General features: G+C 41.3%; 1 protein-coding gene across 3 annotated transcripts; it reads left to right on the forward strand.

Moving 5' to 3' along the window:
- The first annotated feature begins 2481 nt into the window (after positions 1 to 2481).
- Positions 2482 to 14005, forward strand: LOC308113496 (translocating chain-associated membrane protein 1-like 1). Of its 3 annotated transcripts, XR_013935563.1 has the most exons (12): positions 2482 to 2860; positions 4088 to 4148; positions 4278 to 4396; positions 5924 to 6040; positions 6136 to 6194; positions 7057 to 7141; positions 8777 to 8847; positions 9442 to 9546; positions 10154 to 10297; positions 10516 to 10676; positions 10784 to 10927; positions 13585 to 14005. XR_013935563.1 is itself a non-coding variant. In XM_080469847.1 (11 exons), the coding sequence occupies exons 1-11, from the start codon at positions 2741 to 2743 to the stop codon at positions 10855 to 10857; spliced, it is 1116 nt and encodes a 371-aa protein (XP_080325973.1). In that variant the 5' UTR covers positions 2482 to 2740; the 3' UTR covers positions 10858 to 12403. The 3 variants fall into 3 exon arrangements, 2 of the variants coding, with proteins under 2 accessions (XP_080325973.1, XP_080325974.1); XM_080469847.1 differs by lacking the exon at positions 13585 to 14005 and having other exon boundaries at positions 10784 to 12403; XM_080469848.1 differs by lacking the exon at positions 13585 to 14005 and having other exon boundaries at positions 2486 to 2931; positions 10784 to 12403.
- The last annotated feature ends 1877 nt before the right edge of the window (positions 14006 to 15882 follow it).

Genomic DNA, 15882 nt, shown 5'->3' on the forward strand with positions numbered 1-15882 from the left:
ATGTATGTATAAATATGGGAACTATTATCTTATTACCTATCTAACTATTATACATCTGGCTCTGCTAACAACAGCAATGATAATGACGTTTAATTTGCTCAAGAGGTATGACTTAACTACATCTTTATTGTTGCGAATGCAAATTGTAGTGAAAGTTAGCTGGAGATCAGCATAGAGAGTGGTGCTTCCGTTATTTTGGACACCCAAATACTGTACACTATTCAAACCGGATGCTTTTAAAGATGTGGTAGAGAGGTGGACAATGAACAAACCATTATTAATCATGTATGACCCCCACCACCCTCTCCATCAAAATCTGGAAAGACAGCTGAGTATACCTTTTCAAACCGACAGCTTCACTGTCATAAGGACCCCCGCAGGAGATCTCTTGCTTTGAAATCCATTTACTCTGTATAAAACGTTCTTCACTGTCAACATGATCGAAACATTGACAATAATGACTTACAGATTTGCACTGTATGGACATTGTTTTGATGAATATCCATTTTTTTATAGTTGTTGATATTGTTGGAGCATATTCCACTTCTCTATATACTGTATAAGTTTTCTAAGTTTTCTTTCTTTAAATTTCCAAATTTCTATCTATCTATCTATCTATCTATCTATCTATCTATCTATCTATCTATCTATCTATCTATCTATCTAAAAGTGTAGTAAAATTACACCACACTGACTGTAGTTTGGACTTGCGTATGTCCTTACTGGTAATAATTGCTTTACACTCAGATCATAGAAAACATTCCACTCAGTAATATGTGCCCAATGTAAAAAAAAAAAATCCAATAAAGCTAAGGGGGGGGGGGGGGGGTCACAAAGAAAACTCTTAAAGTCATAAAAGAAGTAGTAAACATACAACAGCAGTTGCAGATACAAACATGTTCACAACGTGTATTAATTGTCACAGAAAAAAAAGAAACTTAACGCCCAACGTGGGGCTCGAACCCATGACCATGAGGATATGAGCCTCATGCTCTACCGACCGAGCTAGCCTGGCGGCAGCGACATCGCGTCTGAGGGTGAGTTAAGAAAATCACAGTACACATGGAGAGTTTTCGGGTTTATCTTATACTGCTCTCTAGTGGTCAACGTTTACCTATTCATTCGAAAAGAAAGTGCCCTTCTGCGTTGCTAGCAGTAGACACGTTTTCTCTGAAATTTCTCGCGTCCACAACAAAGCAAAACGGAGTTACTTCTGAAGTATCATCGTTTAGTTTAAGCATTTAGTGACATATTTCTATATCAATTTAAACCAGAAAACGGGTTTTACCTCTGACAGCACGATGAGTCTCACCACGTTGATCATTACGTGCTTCTCTCGAATAAGAAACTAATTGCGCATGTCAGAATCCTCAATTCTCATTCATGCAAAATTATCTAAAAGGTAAAGTGTAAAATTATGTGTGAACTAAATTGAGTTTTTCAGAGTTAGACTTGTGTTTTACTTTTTAATTAGTACATCACTGTCAAAGCAGGTAAAATCGAACACAAAATCACAAAGAAACCTTCACTTCACTATTATTTAAAAGTAACTTAAAAAGAATTTCCCCCAGAATTAATAAAGTATTTCTTTTCTCTTCTATAACTGCTAATTCTGCATTATATATTGGTTGCAGATAAGAAGAGAAGTCATATTTCTTTTTTGTTTGTTTGTTTTTTTTACTTACTCTCTTGTTGCTCCAGAGGTAGCACATTGTGAATCACATACCCAAAATAGCTGTACTGTTGCAGAGAATATTTTTTGTTTTGTTTTATGATTTGCATACACAAATTCAACACAACACCAAATCTGATCTCATTTTTAGTTGCAATAAAGAAAAACAGCGGAAGCACAAGAAAGCCACCACGCTTTTAATTTCCACCATCTCCCATGTATGGTCATGTGGAATATTTAGTTGGTAGTTTTTTTGTTGTTGTTTGTTTAAGTGCCCTGAAATTGCGTGTTTTATTTATCACTGTATTCATAAAATTGAATTGAATTGAATTGAATTGAATTGAGTTAAACATAAAATTGTAAGAGGAAACATGCACTGCAAAAGGAGAATGTGTTTTTTGCGACATTTCACGGCATTTTTTTTGCGCCAGGAAGTATCTTTACAACTGAATCGTCCTAAAAATTTTATAAATTTTACGTACTAAATTTGAACTTTTTCAGCGCTTGGTAAAAGTGTTTCTACTTATTTGCACTAAAATGAAGGAACATTTTGAAGTCGTGGCAGTTTGTACATTATTGTGCTGTTATTTCTCATTCCAGATGGAATTTGGGCTGAAAAGGAGTTGATTTTGACCTCCCTGCTGGAGAAAAGAACTAGTGTGACGTCAGTTGTTGTGTGCGGGCCGAGTGCGTTGCGCGCGTGGGGTCCGTGAACGCAGCACGGCCCCGGGTTCTCCTCCTACGTCAATGACACTGGGCGGTTCATGAACGGGGGCTTGAAGTGGGAGGGCCCGTCATCTGACTTCACCAGGCAGGAGAAGAGAGAGAGAGAAGAAGAAGAAGAAGAAAAAGTGGGTGTTGTGCTGTGGCGTTCCTCTTCATGACTGTTTTTAAACACACGGGCAGCGGGTTCACCGTGTTTCCGGACGGCAGAGGAGGGAGCAGAGCCCCGGGCGAAGCGCTCGCGTCGTTCGGCTGAGACGTGCAGGCCACCTCGGCGGAGCGAGCTCCTGCAAAACCCCGCAGCACCGGAGCAGCAGCAGCAGCAGCAGCAGCGTCCCGTCAGCCATGGGCTTCCGCAAGAAGAATAAGAGCCCGCCGGTGCTGAGCCATGAGTTTGTGATCCAGAATCACGCCGACATGGTGTCGTGCTTGGCCATGATAATCCTCCTGGGCCTGATGTTTGAGGTACTGTGTGGCTGAGTGAACCGCTAGCCCGATGCTAACTGCCGTTAGCCGACATGACAGCAGCGCTCCTGGTGTGTCTTTCTCCTTCCCGTCTCATGTGTCTCACTGCTTGCCAAAGATGATGATGATGGTGGTAGTAGTGGTGGTGGTGGTGGTGGTGATGATGAGGCGCAGCCGACAGGTCATCTTACCAGCAGGCTGAATCCACTGCCTCCCAGAGCTAAAGCTCCACTCGTTTCTGGCCTTATGAGCAGAGTCGTCAGGCTTCATGCTACAACACATCTGGTCACCAAGTCCAGCTGCTGCTGTCTGACCAGGTTTCAATCAAACACCCCACCCAAAGCCATCCTCACACCTCCCCAGACCCCCCTCCGCCCCTCTAAAACTCGGTGTGTCTTCTTCAGCATCAGTGTATGAAGGCTTGAAAACCTGGTGCAGAAATGAAACTCCCTGTCCTTCAGGCCCATGATGCATTCTGATGATGCTCAAGCAGTGATGGTGAACACCTTCACTCTGCAGGAGAGAGTGTGTGAGGTTGGAGTAGATTTGACTTTGACTGACACACACACACACACACACACACACACACACACACACACACACACACACACACACACACACCCCCCACTGATGCACACGATGGTGCAGAGGACAGACAAAGATGCAGGGCAGGTTTGTGGTGTTTGGAAGCTTGAGTTTATTGAGTTAAAGCCAGGAGGGGGGGAAAAAACAGATATTGGTAAGATGTGTCCCATTTTGAAAGCGTGTTAGTATTTGGTGGCTCATCAGGTTGAATGTTGACCTTGAATGTGGAGACCGGGGGTTTGAATCCCTGTTGTGGTGAGAAGAGCATCCAATCTATTAAGTAGTCAAGTACAAGGTACAGCCAAATTCGAATGACTTGATAAAATGACACTTGCCCCCACTCTAATCAAACACAACTTTACTCCCCTCCAAAGACAAGATATCTAATCAATGGTCACATTTCCATGTGTATAAATAAGTACGACTCCTCAGAGAGTTACAAGGTGACGTGGAATTGCAAACTGAACTGGCGAGAAGCTGCTTGTTATGTTATATTGTTCTGTTGCTGGTTTGTGTAATCCGTTCAATTTAATATTGTAAAATACAAGAACAACATTTATACATTTAAAATAAATGTCACCTTGAGTACTGCTATTAATCCACACTAGAGTTAATGTTTCTCTTTTTTCTTTTTTTTTTCAGGTCACAGCAAAGTTTGCCATCATGTTCATCACAGTCCAGTACAACGTCACTCAAGTTCTTGGTGAGCCGATATTAACGGGTCCATTATCTGTCCGTTATTATTCCGTCTATTCAACCTCAGGTCAGCTTTTGAGGTTTTTAACCATGTATTTTTTTTTTGTTTTGTCGTCCTCTTCAATTCTTATTGCAGATGAGAAAAGTGAACCGGTGAACCTCTACCAGTACGGCCCCAAAGATGTGGCCACGGTGTTTTTCTACCTGCTTATCGCAGTCATTCTTCATGCCTTGATACAAGAATACATTCTGGATGTGAGTACGTCGGCGTCAAATCACACTGACCCACAGTGTTCCTACCTTTAAAACACAACAGCTTTTTTTAAATTTTTTTTTATTTATATTTTAATTCACATGTGTAAATCTGTCTCTAACCCAGGAGCTCACGCATGAGATTTCTTTTTTTTAAGTGAATCATAATGCCTGATTCAACCTCCCCACAAAAGTCTGAAGTGTTTCATTTCAAAGGGATCAGAAGTGTCTCTGTTGCCGTACGTGTCGACTGTGTTGGGCGTCTTTTTGGGGATCCGTTTGAAAGTGATCAAATTCCATCCCCATCCCCGCGCTAAAGCACAGTGACAGAAATGATGCTCGTGTTTCTCCTGACACCGTTTGCCTTTGATGACTATTCCCACAAGGGTGTCATTAGCAGAAGAATATTTTGTGTTTAATGTCTTGTTTTACACCTAAAAATATAGTTGGGCGACGCTGAAAGAGGTTTGGCTGTAAACGCATCCCTGTAATGTCGAAATAAGAGTTATTCCTTCTCCACTTTCAAGTCCCGCCTCGACTCGAGGCTGGTTTCAAATATGGCGAGGCAAAAAAAAAAAAAAATAAAAAAAATTGTGCATGATGTGGGGAAATGATTCCTCCATGTGAGAGCTGGCATGGCTTGTTTGGGATATTTAAACCTCTTATTTTTGCCCGGTTGCAAAATGGTTAGATTGAATAAATCTCTCTATCCAGACTAAACTCACTGGGGGTTTTAGTTTAATCCAGTGTCAAGGGCGGTCGTCAGTCAACGTAGGGTTAATACACAAAGACAATGCAGCACATACATTTGTACCCAATTTAGAGCTTTTAATTAACCTGGTCAAACAGTTGCACGGGGAGAACATACACAAGTAGTAATATAACCAGAAAGTATTTTGTTAAGCAACAGCGATCACCACTGAATCACCTTAACAAGGCGTCAGTCAAACATTAGAAACGGGTGAACCCCCATATGCTGGTTTTCCCGAAATGGTCGTCCTTAAATCGGGTAAAACTAGAATAATTTTAAGCATCATTCTGATTTAATGAACTTCATATACAGACAATCCATCTGTTTTGTAAAATTAGAGTTTCCAGCTAAAAGAAGTTTATTTACAGGTTTTAAAATTGAAAGCGTGATCTGGGAGAAGCGTTTTAACGTTTAGAAGTCAGTAAATTGAAACAGACCGTCTCCTATGAAGGGCGGCAGGTACGAGCACTCCGCCGTCCCTAAAGTCATTTCCCTTCTGAATCCAGGACAGGGTAGGAGGTGTCGTCCCTAATTTGATATAATGTGGCTTCTCACAGGTCGGCAGGGACTTCTAATATGCAGCGATGACACTGAACCGATTTTATATAGCTGATGTAGTTTCAGCACACCGTCTTGTCCTGTTGGGTTGTTTTATAATGTTGTATGTATCCACGTGTGTTCTTTATGTTTTATACTTTGCTTCAAAACTCGGGGCCCACGAAATGCAATTGAGCCGAATCGTGTGACGCAGTCAATTGATTTCTTCTGTTCAATTTCAGAAAATGAACAGGAGGCTGCACCTGTCGAAAACCAAACACAGCAAGTTCAATGAGTCCGGGCAGCTCGCAGCCTTCTACCTGTTCTCCTTCATCTGGGGCTGCAGCATCCTGACAGCGGTACGTTGCTCCGACGCGGCAGGATTTCACACACACACACACACACACATGCGAGATAACGTCTTCTGAATGCAGCATGTCTTTTCGTCCGACAGGAGGACTTTGCAACTAACCCTACTTTCTTATGGGAGGGTTACCCACACACTCACATGGTGTAAGTGTCTCTTTCACGGTTCATGTTTCACAGTTTAGTGCCGAAATAAATACTTGATTGAGTTAAAACACAGGTGGGATTTCTAATGGGGAGTTTCAGTGACACTTTTTATCTGTTTGGAGGGTTTTATTTTTCTAATCACAACAAAGTTAATATCATTCAGGCATGTGTGTGTGCTACACCCTCGGGAAAATAGTTTGGTTTTTTGCCAACATTTGAATTACTAACTTTTTAAGTCTTAAGTTAAAGCAGTGGCCTTTACTAAAGGTGGCAGGTTTGGATTATTTTCACATTCTTTTATTTCATCAAACTTAAGTTCCACAAACATTCTAATCAAAGCTTCCAGATTAGGTACAAATTACGTGTTTTCTCACTGCACCACCTAAAAAAAAGAAAAAGCGCTCAAAGTTTCAGATGAAAATTTGTGCCTGTGTTTTTCCACCAGATTTAAGAATAATACATCAACAACTTCATAAATATAGCACTTTTGGAACCACACTTCCAAAGAGCTTTACAAGAGAAATGATTTTAAAACGAAAAAAACATAGAATCATATAAAACACAGGCTAAATGTTCATAAATATTTTTTAAAAATCTGATAAATGAGGAAAACTGGGTCGCCCTTCACTAGTCATCATTCCACCATCAGACTGCTGAGTATTCCGGACCCGGCTGATAATTGCTGTGTGCTGTACTTATTTGAGCATTTTCAAAGAACGGCATGAAAAAGAGTTCCTGTTTCCAAACATTGATATTTTTCTGTATATAAAAAGAAAAAAGGATTGAATATCGCAGCATGCAGGACGCTGTCTAAAGTTGGCTGTTTTGATGTGACGCAAAGGTTCACTTGTTCTCTCTCTAGATTTCAGGTCAAGTTCTTCTACATTTGCCAAATTGCCTACTGGCTCCATGCGCTTCCCGAGCTGTATTTTCAGAAAGTACGGAAGGTAAGAGTCACTTCATCAACGATGCACCTCAGACACAAAAGTCTGAGTCAAACTATTTAGGCGTTACTCGTTTTTGTGAACGAGTGAATCACCTGTGCACTTTCATGCAAATGTAGGTCTCAAATGCTGAGGCAGGCAACAACAGAAATCTGAGGCTCGGGGGGGAATGCCCTTCAAACAGGATTATTATTGTTATTATTATAAAAAAAAATTATTTTTGAGAGAAAATCCTGAAGGAAAAATAAATGGGTTTAGGGTAAAACTAATAACCATTTTGATTAGAATAAATTTAGTCCTGAAATTTTCAATTCTCAGTGTTATTGAGAAGATTTAAAATCAAAAGCACGAGAAGAGTTATGTTTTGTTTTTGTAACACCGGTTATCCATTGATATATTCCAACATCTGGAAATTTATCAATGAACTACAACTTGACCTAAGTCCGTTTCTAAGTCGCCACAAAGGGATTCTCACATACAGATGAGTGTACATTAGGAGAATATGGAACATCACAAATGTTCACAACAATATGTATCGCCTTGTTTTTGTTAATATTTTAAAGTAGATTTTATTGTGTTTTAAGTTTCCTCAGATTATCAGCCATTTCTTTTCTTTTTTTTGTATTAATTTTTATAAACGTGTAAAATAGGAGGGTAAACGTTGCATTGCAGCATAAAATGAATCAAACAGGGAAGTAGCATCACACTGCTTCAGTTACTTTTTCTTATTTTCTACCAATGAAGCAGGATTTCTGCGTAAATCAAGCTCGGTACCACATAACTCCACTCAAAGTGTTCAGGGATCATCTGAAAGCTCCGATTTACACGTGCGGTGTGAAGTACCTATATGCAGCAAAAACCTCAATTCTACTTGTGTTCCACCACTTAAATACAAGTGAGAAGAACTTAAGAAGTATTAGCTCAGTTAGGATGAGGAAGATAAGATTTATTAATGCCCCTTTCTCTTTGAAAAACGACATTGATTTGAGGTTTGTGGAATAATTCATGCGAGCGGCGATCTTCAGCTGTTTAGTCTATCAATTCTCCACACGCGTTATTTCAGACTGAATTCAAGCCAAGTCGATGTCACGGCTTCATTTGCATAGAACGTGCATCGTGTTTCCAACGCCGAGGTGGTTAATGAGTCGGGGCTTTGGAAACCCGAGACGTTAAATGTTAAGTTTCTTACACACACACAAAAAAACCGACTTATTTCAACACAACAAAACTTCAATTTACTGTAAACAAGTGACGAAACCAACAACGTTTCAATAATCGATCAAAAGAAGGCCTCCTCTTGATACTGAGTCTGAGGACATCATTTACAAATATTTACAAACATAGAAGACACAATTTGAACCAGGTTTCTTAGTGATTATTTGTATTAAATATAATCAAATGTGTTCTAATGTAAATATTATGTATATTTTAATTCTTATTCGCTAAACAATGTAGTTAATATTTAGTTTATCAGTTGGGGAAAAAAAATTATAATCAATTGTGTTCTAAAAGTTTTGACCCGTAGTGTGTTTGTTAATTTTTTTTCTTTAGTGTGTGTGTGTGTGTGTGTGTGTCACATAAAACACTCTGTATTCTTGTTGCTGACACAAACCTTTCCACTTTGTTCTGCCGTTGCAGGAAGACATCCCCCGCCAGCTTTATTACATTTGCCTTTACGTTGTCCACATCACTGGTGCCTACGTCTTAAAGTGAGTCGCATAATTACAATTTTTTTTATATATATATATATATATATCTCCACGGGAAGCTTCTCTGATCTAAATCTGATTCGCTCCCTTGACTGTTTCAAACCAGTTCCTAATAAAAGAAATGTAACTTTAGAATGTGAATTGCACTCGGGTGTATAACAGTGAAATGAGTAGGTCATTATGTAATTAACAGCTGTGACCTCATGCTTGACATTATTCTACTTTCGAAGCCTTGTTGCTTATCCTTTTGTTTTATTATTATTATTATTATTATTATTATTATAGTGTTTGACTGTGAGTAGATGTCGGTCTTCGTTCTTCCTCACGAGAACCAATTTTCTTTTAACTCTTTAAAGAAATTCATTGACATTCACCGACTCTGCCGGAGATCAAGGTTTTGTTTAGTTTTTTTGGGGTTTTTTTTAACCAATGAGGCGTCTCTGTTTTTCTTGTTTCCGTTTGTTTCTCCTTCAAAACGACTGAAACCCCAGTATATAATCTCCTGGTTCCCTCAGGGAGCTTGATGTGGTTCAACCAGCTCACTGCCCTCCTGTCATGTACTTTGCTTCCTCCGCTTTCGTCTCTCCCGTTCAGCCTCCACCGACTGGGCCTGGTGCTGCTGGTTCCTCATTACCTGGTGGAGCTCCTGTTCCACGCGTCGCGCCTCTTCTACTTCAGTGACGAGAACAAGCAGAAAGGGTATCGTTTTTACTCTTTTTCTTTTCTTTGTCCAATAAGAGTTCATGGACTGAATCGTTCCCACGTCAGGGAAACTCTGTCTCAACAATAGGCTCCGAATTCCAACGGAAACATTGATTTTTATTTTATTTTTTTCTTTAGCGGAGATAGTAGTGATGCGGCCATTAAAGCCATCTACCTCGTTGCTATCATACTAACCTCTGTTTCTCTGTCAGGGTGAGTTTGTAAAAAACACCCATAATGCAACAGCTCGAGGAGAAGTTTATTTATTTATTTATTTTAAATATCTTTCACCAGAATGTTTCATTAAAATTGGTTTTGTGTTGAGCTTGCAGTAATTGTTTCGGAGCAGTTGTTTGGGTTTGTGAAAATATCGACATTTTCATCGCGTCTATTCCGCACCACAACAAAGAGAAACTAGAGTTCCGAGGTTAACCCGAGATGAAATGGGGCCGTACGAGGCCCCTGAACTACAATGTGTTTGACACTCCTGCTCATTTTGAGGCTCCGGAGCCTGAACAGGTATTGATTGATACCTGCATTAGATAAACACGCGGCACGCATCAGTTTTAGCTAAGATCCTCTCTGTGTTTTTGCTTTTTTTCAGTTTTACTTTGTGGGCGCTTCTCTTCGTCATCGCCCGCCTCCTCACCCTCACACTCTCGGTCCTGACGTTCGGCTTCGGCCTGCCCCGCACGGGGAACCAGGGCTTCTCCCTCGCAGAGGGCAACTTTAATGTGCTCACCGTGAGGTAGGACCCGCGATCAACGTGAACGTCTTTCAGAGTGTGTTTTTAAAAACATGCATTAAATCAGATCATTTGATCATTTGATGGACGTCCTCTGTTTATCTTTTGATCCACTGTCCAAAATCAGGAACCAAACCACAAGTGTAAACTCCCCCTTAATGAGCAAAATTACAATTAGTAACTTTAAAAAAAAATAAAACTAATAAATCTTCCCCCCTCAGGATGACATGTCTGGCAGCTATCTGCCTGACACAGGCCTGGATGATGTGGAAGTTCATTAATTTCCAGTTGAAAAAGTGGCGAGAGCACAGCCAGAACCAAGCCTCAAAGAAGAAGACAGTCAGCCCAAAGAGCAAGCCGCACAAAAGGGAACCCACGAGGGGTGAGGAGTCACAACCTCACAGTCTTTATCGCTCCGTGGCAACGCGTGTCTTTAACGTGGATGTCTGAAGTGTTTGTTTTCCCCTTCCGTTCCCGTGTCTTTTCCAGGAGGTGCAGCCAATGGAGTTGTCAAGTCGGAGGATAAAACGTCACCGCGAGCAAGAAAAGCCAAAGCTTCATAGAGACACGGGAGTTGGTGGTGGAAGAAGAAAGGGAAAAAAAAACAAACAAACCAACAACCACACACAACAAGTGAGGGACTTCTGACAATGTGACAATTTGTCTTTGCTCAAAATTTGTCTACTGCTCTCCAAAACAAATGTTCAAGCGCACTAAGAAACCTTACGTAACGGCCCTCTCGGGGTTAAAACTCCCTTTTTTTGAAAAAGTGCAGCGTGACGGTGCGCTCCAAGTGTTTGTTTGCCCGTTGGGATTTGCCGCAGACGGGCCCGTTGGCAGGGCAGCGCCGGTTGCAATGCTTTAAGGGGGATGGATTTAGCTCCTCAAAGTGTCCTTTCTGTGTGAAACTACGATCACTCGTCGGGTTACTTTTAAGTTGCTCTTCAGCAATTTGACATTGAATCCGGCTAAATTCACAGTACCTTAAAAAAGCCAATTGAGACTTCAGGGCAACTTAATATGAAATGTTAGCGTACAGATCAACTGTACAGGGTGTCATTTTAAGTTTGAGCCTTATTGAGGGAGACTCGTCCAAACCGGGCCAGTGGGCCCGGGTCCTAAAATAAAGCCTTTCTCACTCTGCAGGACAGCATGTCAGGAAAGCATCCTAAATTAATGACTCCGGAGGAAACGTCTCTGCTGCTTCGGTATTCGGCTAAAGCTGCAGCCAGAAAAGGGAAGATTGTGCTCAACTGCCATTATTTGACTGCCTCTGCCATTGAAATCCATCATGTTACTGGATTGAGGCACTTTTTAGGTTGTGTTCATCTCCTGGTGGTCGGCCTGTTACGGGGGTTGGGTGGGGGGGGGGGGGGGGCGAGTGTAACCTGCGACGCCGTACCGTTCGCGCACAGCTAAAGCGTCACAAATGGCATGAGTGGAAATTTCAAGCAAGAAACCTCGTGCGAGGCTGCACTTACAGTCATATATATGGTAATGCTAATGCATGATGGTTTCAGGCTAAAGACTCTCTGGCGAGTTCCTACCTGCGCTGTTCAGTTTCTCTCTCACATGCATACTACTGCACACACACACACACACACGCACACACATTCAGTGGCCTTTTTACAACTGCTGCAAGAGCTTTCAGTTATTTATTTTTGTCATTTACTACAGATAGTTATTGTTTTATATTCTTTGAAAAGCTATAACCAGCAAACACGGCGGTACATAGCAACTGCATTGAGTTAATCCAAACAATACAATCTTTCTTCAAGTGTCCTTATAATGTTGGTGGTTTATATCACTGGTTCTGCCCGTGTCGTGTTGTGTTCTCCTCTTGTCGCAGGTTTTTTTTTTTGTTTGTTTGTCTGTTTGTTTATTTCTTGGGTATCAGGGGACACGTTATTCAACCATTTAACACCATGAATTACATCCCGGGGTGCAACGGGAGGCGCGTCTGCCAGGGACTGCGTTTGTATGCCGGCACACTTACTCTTTGTGTGTACAATATTGTTTTGCCTTTCATGTATGTTTGTGAATTAACTGGGCCTGGATGATGATGATGATGATGAGGATGATGACAACAATGTTTACTGCTTGTCTCGTAAAAAAAAAAAAAAAGAAGTTATTGCCTGCGAGCAGAGCATGAAATGTGACAATCTGTTCATTGACTCCTGCCCGTCGGTTGGATTTTGACGATCCTCTTTAGTGGTCGGGGCCCCGACTCCTCGGCTCCCAGCGGGCCCCTGTGTGTAATACACCCAGTTGTGGATAGGTGTGTTTGTTCTATAGGTTACTAAATGCTTCTGTGTTCGGTGTCTCTGCCTCTCCGCTGCTGAGGGAGGGAGGGAGGGAGGGAGAGAGAGAGAGAGCGAGAGAGAGACGTGCTTGTTTGCCAAACGCGGCATGTTTCGTCCTTCCTGCTTCACCTTTTCAATGATTCTGACATTGCTCTGAGCACGCGGGTGCTACTGTGGGTGGTGCTCCTTCCTCTTCTGGACCAAGTCTTTCGCTACTCCTAACAGCACTGTGCATGTAAAGCGTTGCACAGAAGAGACCGTACCACCTGTTGGCATACGGTTGTAGTCTAAAGTCGGGAGGAGACAAGAAACCTTTTCTTTAGTTTTTTTTTTTTTTTTTAAACACTCCCTTTAGCACTCCTTAGCGGGAGTTTGGTGGTCTTTAAAGCCACACGTCCGTGTACAGCAGTGTCATAGGAGGGAAGGAAGAGCAGAGGACTTATGTACCAGCCTGTTATTAAACCGTCTCAGATGTTAAAGAGATATAAAACAAAACAAAAAAAACTGACTTAACCCTACACTGTACTAAATTATGTGTCAGATTTTTAAGCTATTTTTATAGAGGGAAAACTGTTAAAACTGTTGTTCAGTACACACGTGTGAATATTTGTTTTGCATCCATGTTATAAATTGTTTTTGTTTTTTTTGTTGTTTTGTTTTTTTTTAATATAAGAATGAAGCTTGCTGAATTGTTGGTGTGCATTGTGGTCTGAGTGTCACTTTTACTTCGCCTGATGGTTTCTTTAACTTCATGGCCTTAATCAGAGCAAAGTGAACTCAAGTCGTATTACGGTTGACACTCGGCGGCTTTCACGAATACTCCTTTTTCGCACCGTCCTACCGGCACCAGTCGTCCACACTTTTTAAATATGCGATCAGTCGAGTAAAAATGGTCAGTATTGTGTTTTCCGTGTTCCAAAGTCGGGCAGGTGACTGGCCCACGAAGTAAAGATGTGGATCTTTTTTTTTTTTTTCTTTTCTTTGCAGAGTGAAAACATCTGTAGGCTTTTCTTGCTCATCAGATGTCACGCTGCGCAACAATCAGGCTGCGAAACATGAACCTCCCCTCGCTTGGAGACACAATAGCCTGTATAATCCCACAGGAATGCACTTTTTTTTTTTCTTCTTTTTTTTGCATTGTATGCATTATGCACCATAACACTGCTCACTTTCGGGCTTTTCCTGCATCGATTCTATTCAATGAAGTGCAAATTGGAGTTGCTGTGTGCATTTTTGTCTTGTTGAAAACTTTTATGTATAAAGAGACTGCAGTGAATTAACTGTGTGAGCAACCTCTAGGTGGCAACAGTCGATGATGCATTTAAACATGAGACTGCCTAAAAAAAAAAAAAAACAGACCTGCATAGAAGAGACACACAATGTTTATTGTATTCTTTTATTTCCTTCTGCATTGTCCTTGGATTTTTTTATTTTGCGGCTTGTTTATAGATGTTGCGAGATATTTTCCTTTTTTTTAAAATACGTTGTCTCTGAACTGCTCCGATGGTATATATTTATGCAAATTATTGTGAATTCTGATCTTTTTTCTTTGTCACTATAGTTTATTTTTTTTTATTATTATTTCATGTTTTAAATAAAGCTTTTTGTTCATTACAAGCAACTTGTTGAACATATTTATTTATTTTTTTACATGTTGCCTGCAGGTTGAATCATCTGTCTCCATGGAAACCCCAGGGGAAAAAAAAAAAAGAAGCATGCGAACACACGGTGGTTTCAAAGTGCACAGTAAATTATGAGCGCTCCAGATAATTATCCACTCTTGAGGTGAACCAGCAAGGAAAGTGTCCTTCAGAAAGCACCGCCACACACAAGTTATTGGTTTTGGATATTTTTTTTCTTTTCCTCACTGCACCTTTTCACAGATTTACCTCCAGGTTATATTGGGAAAATCTTAATTTATAGCACTTTTAATGTACATCAATCACTAGGGGTTGTGGCAAGAGGCATGAGGGAATATGGTCCAATTGGTAATTCCGGGATAATTGCCACCAGGGGGCAACAGTGAGCTATTTTGCCTGAGGGACCGGAGCAGTCTGCTGGGGCAAAGCTGCATACAGACCTGCATTAATAAATCACCAGTCAGAGTGGGAACGACAGAAACATTGTCTTATCACACAGTATGAGGCACAGCACCGTTACACAAGATCCAAGTGGTTATGCATCTGCACAATTAAACTTGTTTCATCCACATATAGGCGTTTGGATTCAGATGTGTTCGACGTGCGTTGTGGATGAAGCCCTACAGGAAAAACGGACACCTGCAGCTCACTGCTAATGTGTGATGTTGTTTCAGACTAATGGCTTCTCTCTGGGCAATCAGACAGCTTGATGGATCAGTGGGATCCAGGGAGGCAAGGCTGGAGCTCTGCAGGGTCATCGCAAGGACAGGGGTTCACGCACACGCTCTCCATCAAACACATGCATCCCCAACATGAACGACGTACATGGCCTTCAACCCTGTGAGGGCTGTGCTTTAAAAGCAAACTTACAGAAAGCATCCAAGGAGGGGGGAGTTAAAAAAAAAAAAAAAAAAAAAAATCACTATCCCACTCTTTTTTTTTTTTCTTTTATTTCCTCCCCTTCATCCAATGAGGATAAATCTCTGGCTGAATCGTCAGTATTATGTGTAATTTCCATATAAATTAGCTTCATTAAAATGAGAGTACTTTCTTATTTAACGAAGCTCATTTGAAATTCTGTATTTAATAAGACATGTAATCCCAGACTTGCAGACTAATAGCCAACAATTAGCAGGACAGGGGTATGTGTGTGTGTGTGTGTGTGTGGGTGTGTGTGTGTGTGTGTAATCTCTTGGAAGCATTGTAGTCCTTCAGTCCTATTTTCATTGATTGTCTCGAATGAGCAAATTGGGCAGCAGCTGCTCTCCCAGTCAGGTCTGCTCGCAGTGATCCATGAAGCTTGGTGGAGATCTAAGACGCCGGTGACCTTGTGGTTATTTGTGGGTGAGCAGAAAAGAGTGGAGTGTGTGAGGTGAGCGGCAGAGCAGGTGTAGGCCGATGAAGGACCGAGCGTGGAGATGGGTGCAAACATCTGGAAGGATCTGACGGGCGGGAATGAGAAGCAGACGGGAGGGAAGGCAAAATAATGAAGGAACAGGAACAGACACAGCAAAGTCGAGGACAGCCGTGATGATTTACAGTAAAACTAAGCAGCAGAAAAGAGAGGTGGGTTTGTTTTTTTTGGGGGGGGGGGGGGTCATTCACACTGCTTCTCTTCTACCTTCTGCAGGGTTGAACTTTGTGC

This window comes from Lipophrys pholis (assembly GCF_963383615.2).
Source record: "Lipophrys pholis genome assembly, chromosome: 8".
Taxonomy (NCBI): Eukaryota; Metazoa; Chordata; class Actinopteri; order Blenniiformes; family Blenniidae; genus Lipophrys; species Lipophrys pholis.

Bases quoted from the DNA above. Each gene is read 5' to 3' on its own strand.
- LOC308113496 (XM_080469847.1), top strand. From the start codon at position 2,741: ATGGGCTTCCGCAAGAAGAATAAGAGCCCGCCGGTGCTGAGCCATGAG. The intron at 4,397-5,923 runs GTGAGTACGTCG...GTTCAATTTCAG, and splicing joins TACAAGAATACATTCTGGAT to AAAATGAACAGGAGGCTGCA. The intron at 10,298-10,515 runs GTAGGACCCGCG...TTCCCCCCTCAG, and splicing joins TTTAATGTGCTCACCGTGAG to GATGACATGTCTGGCAGCTA.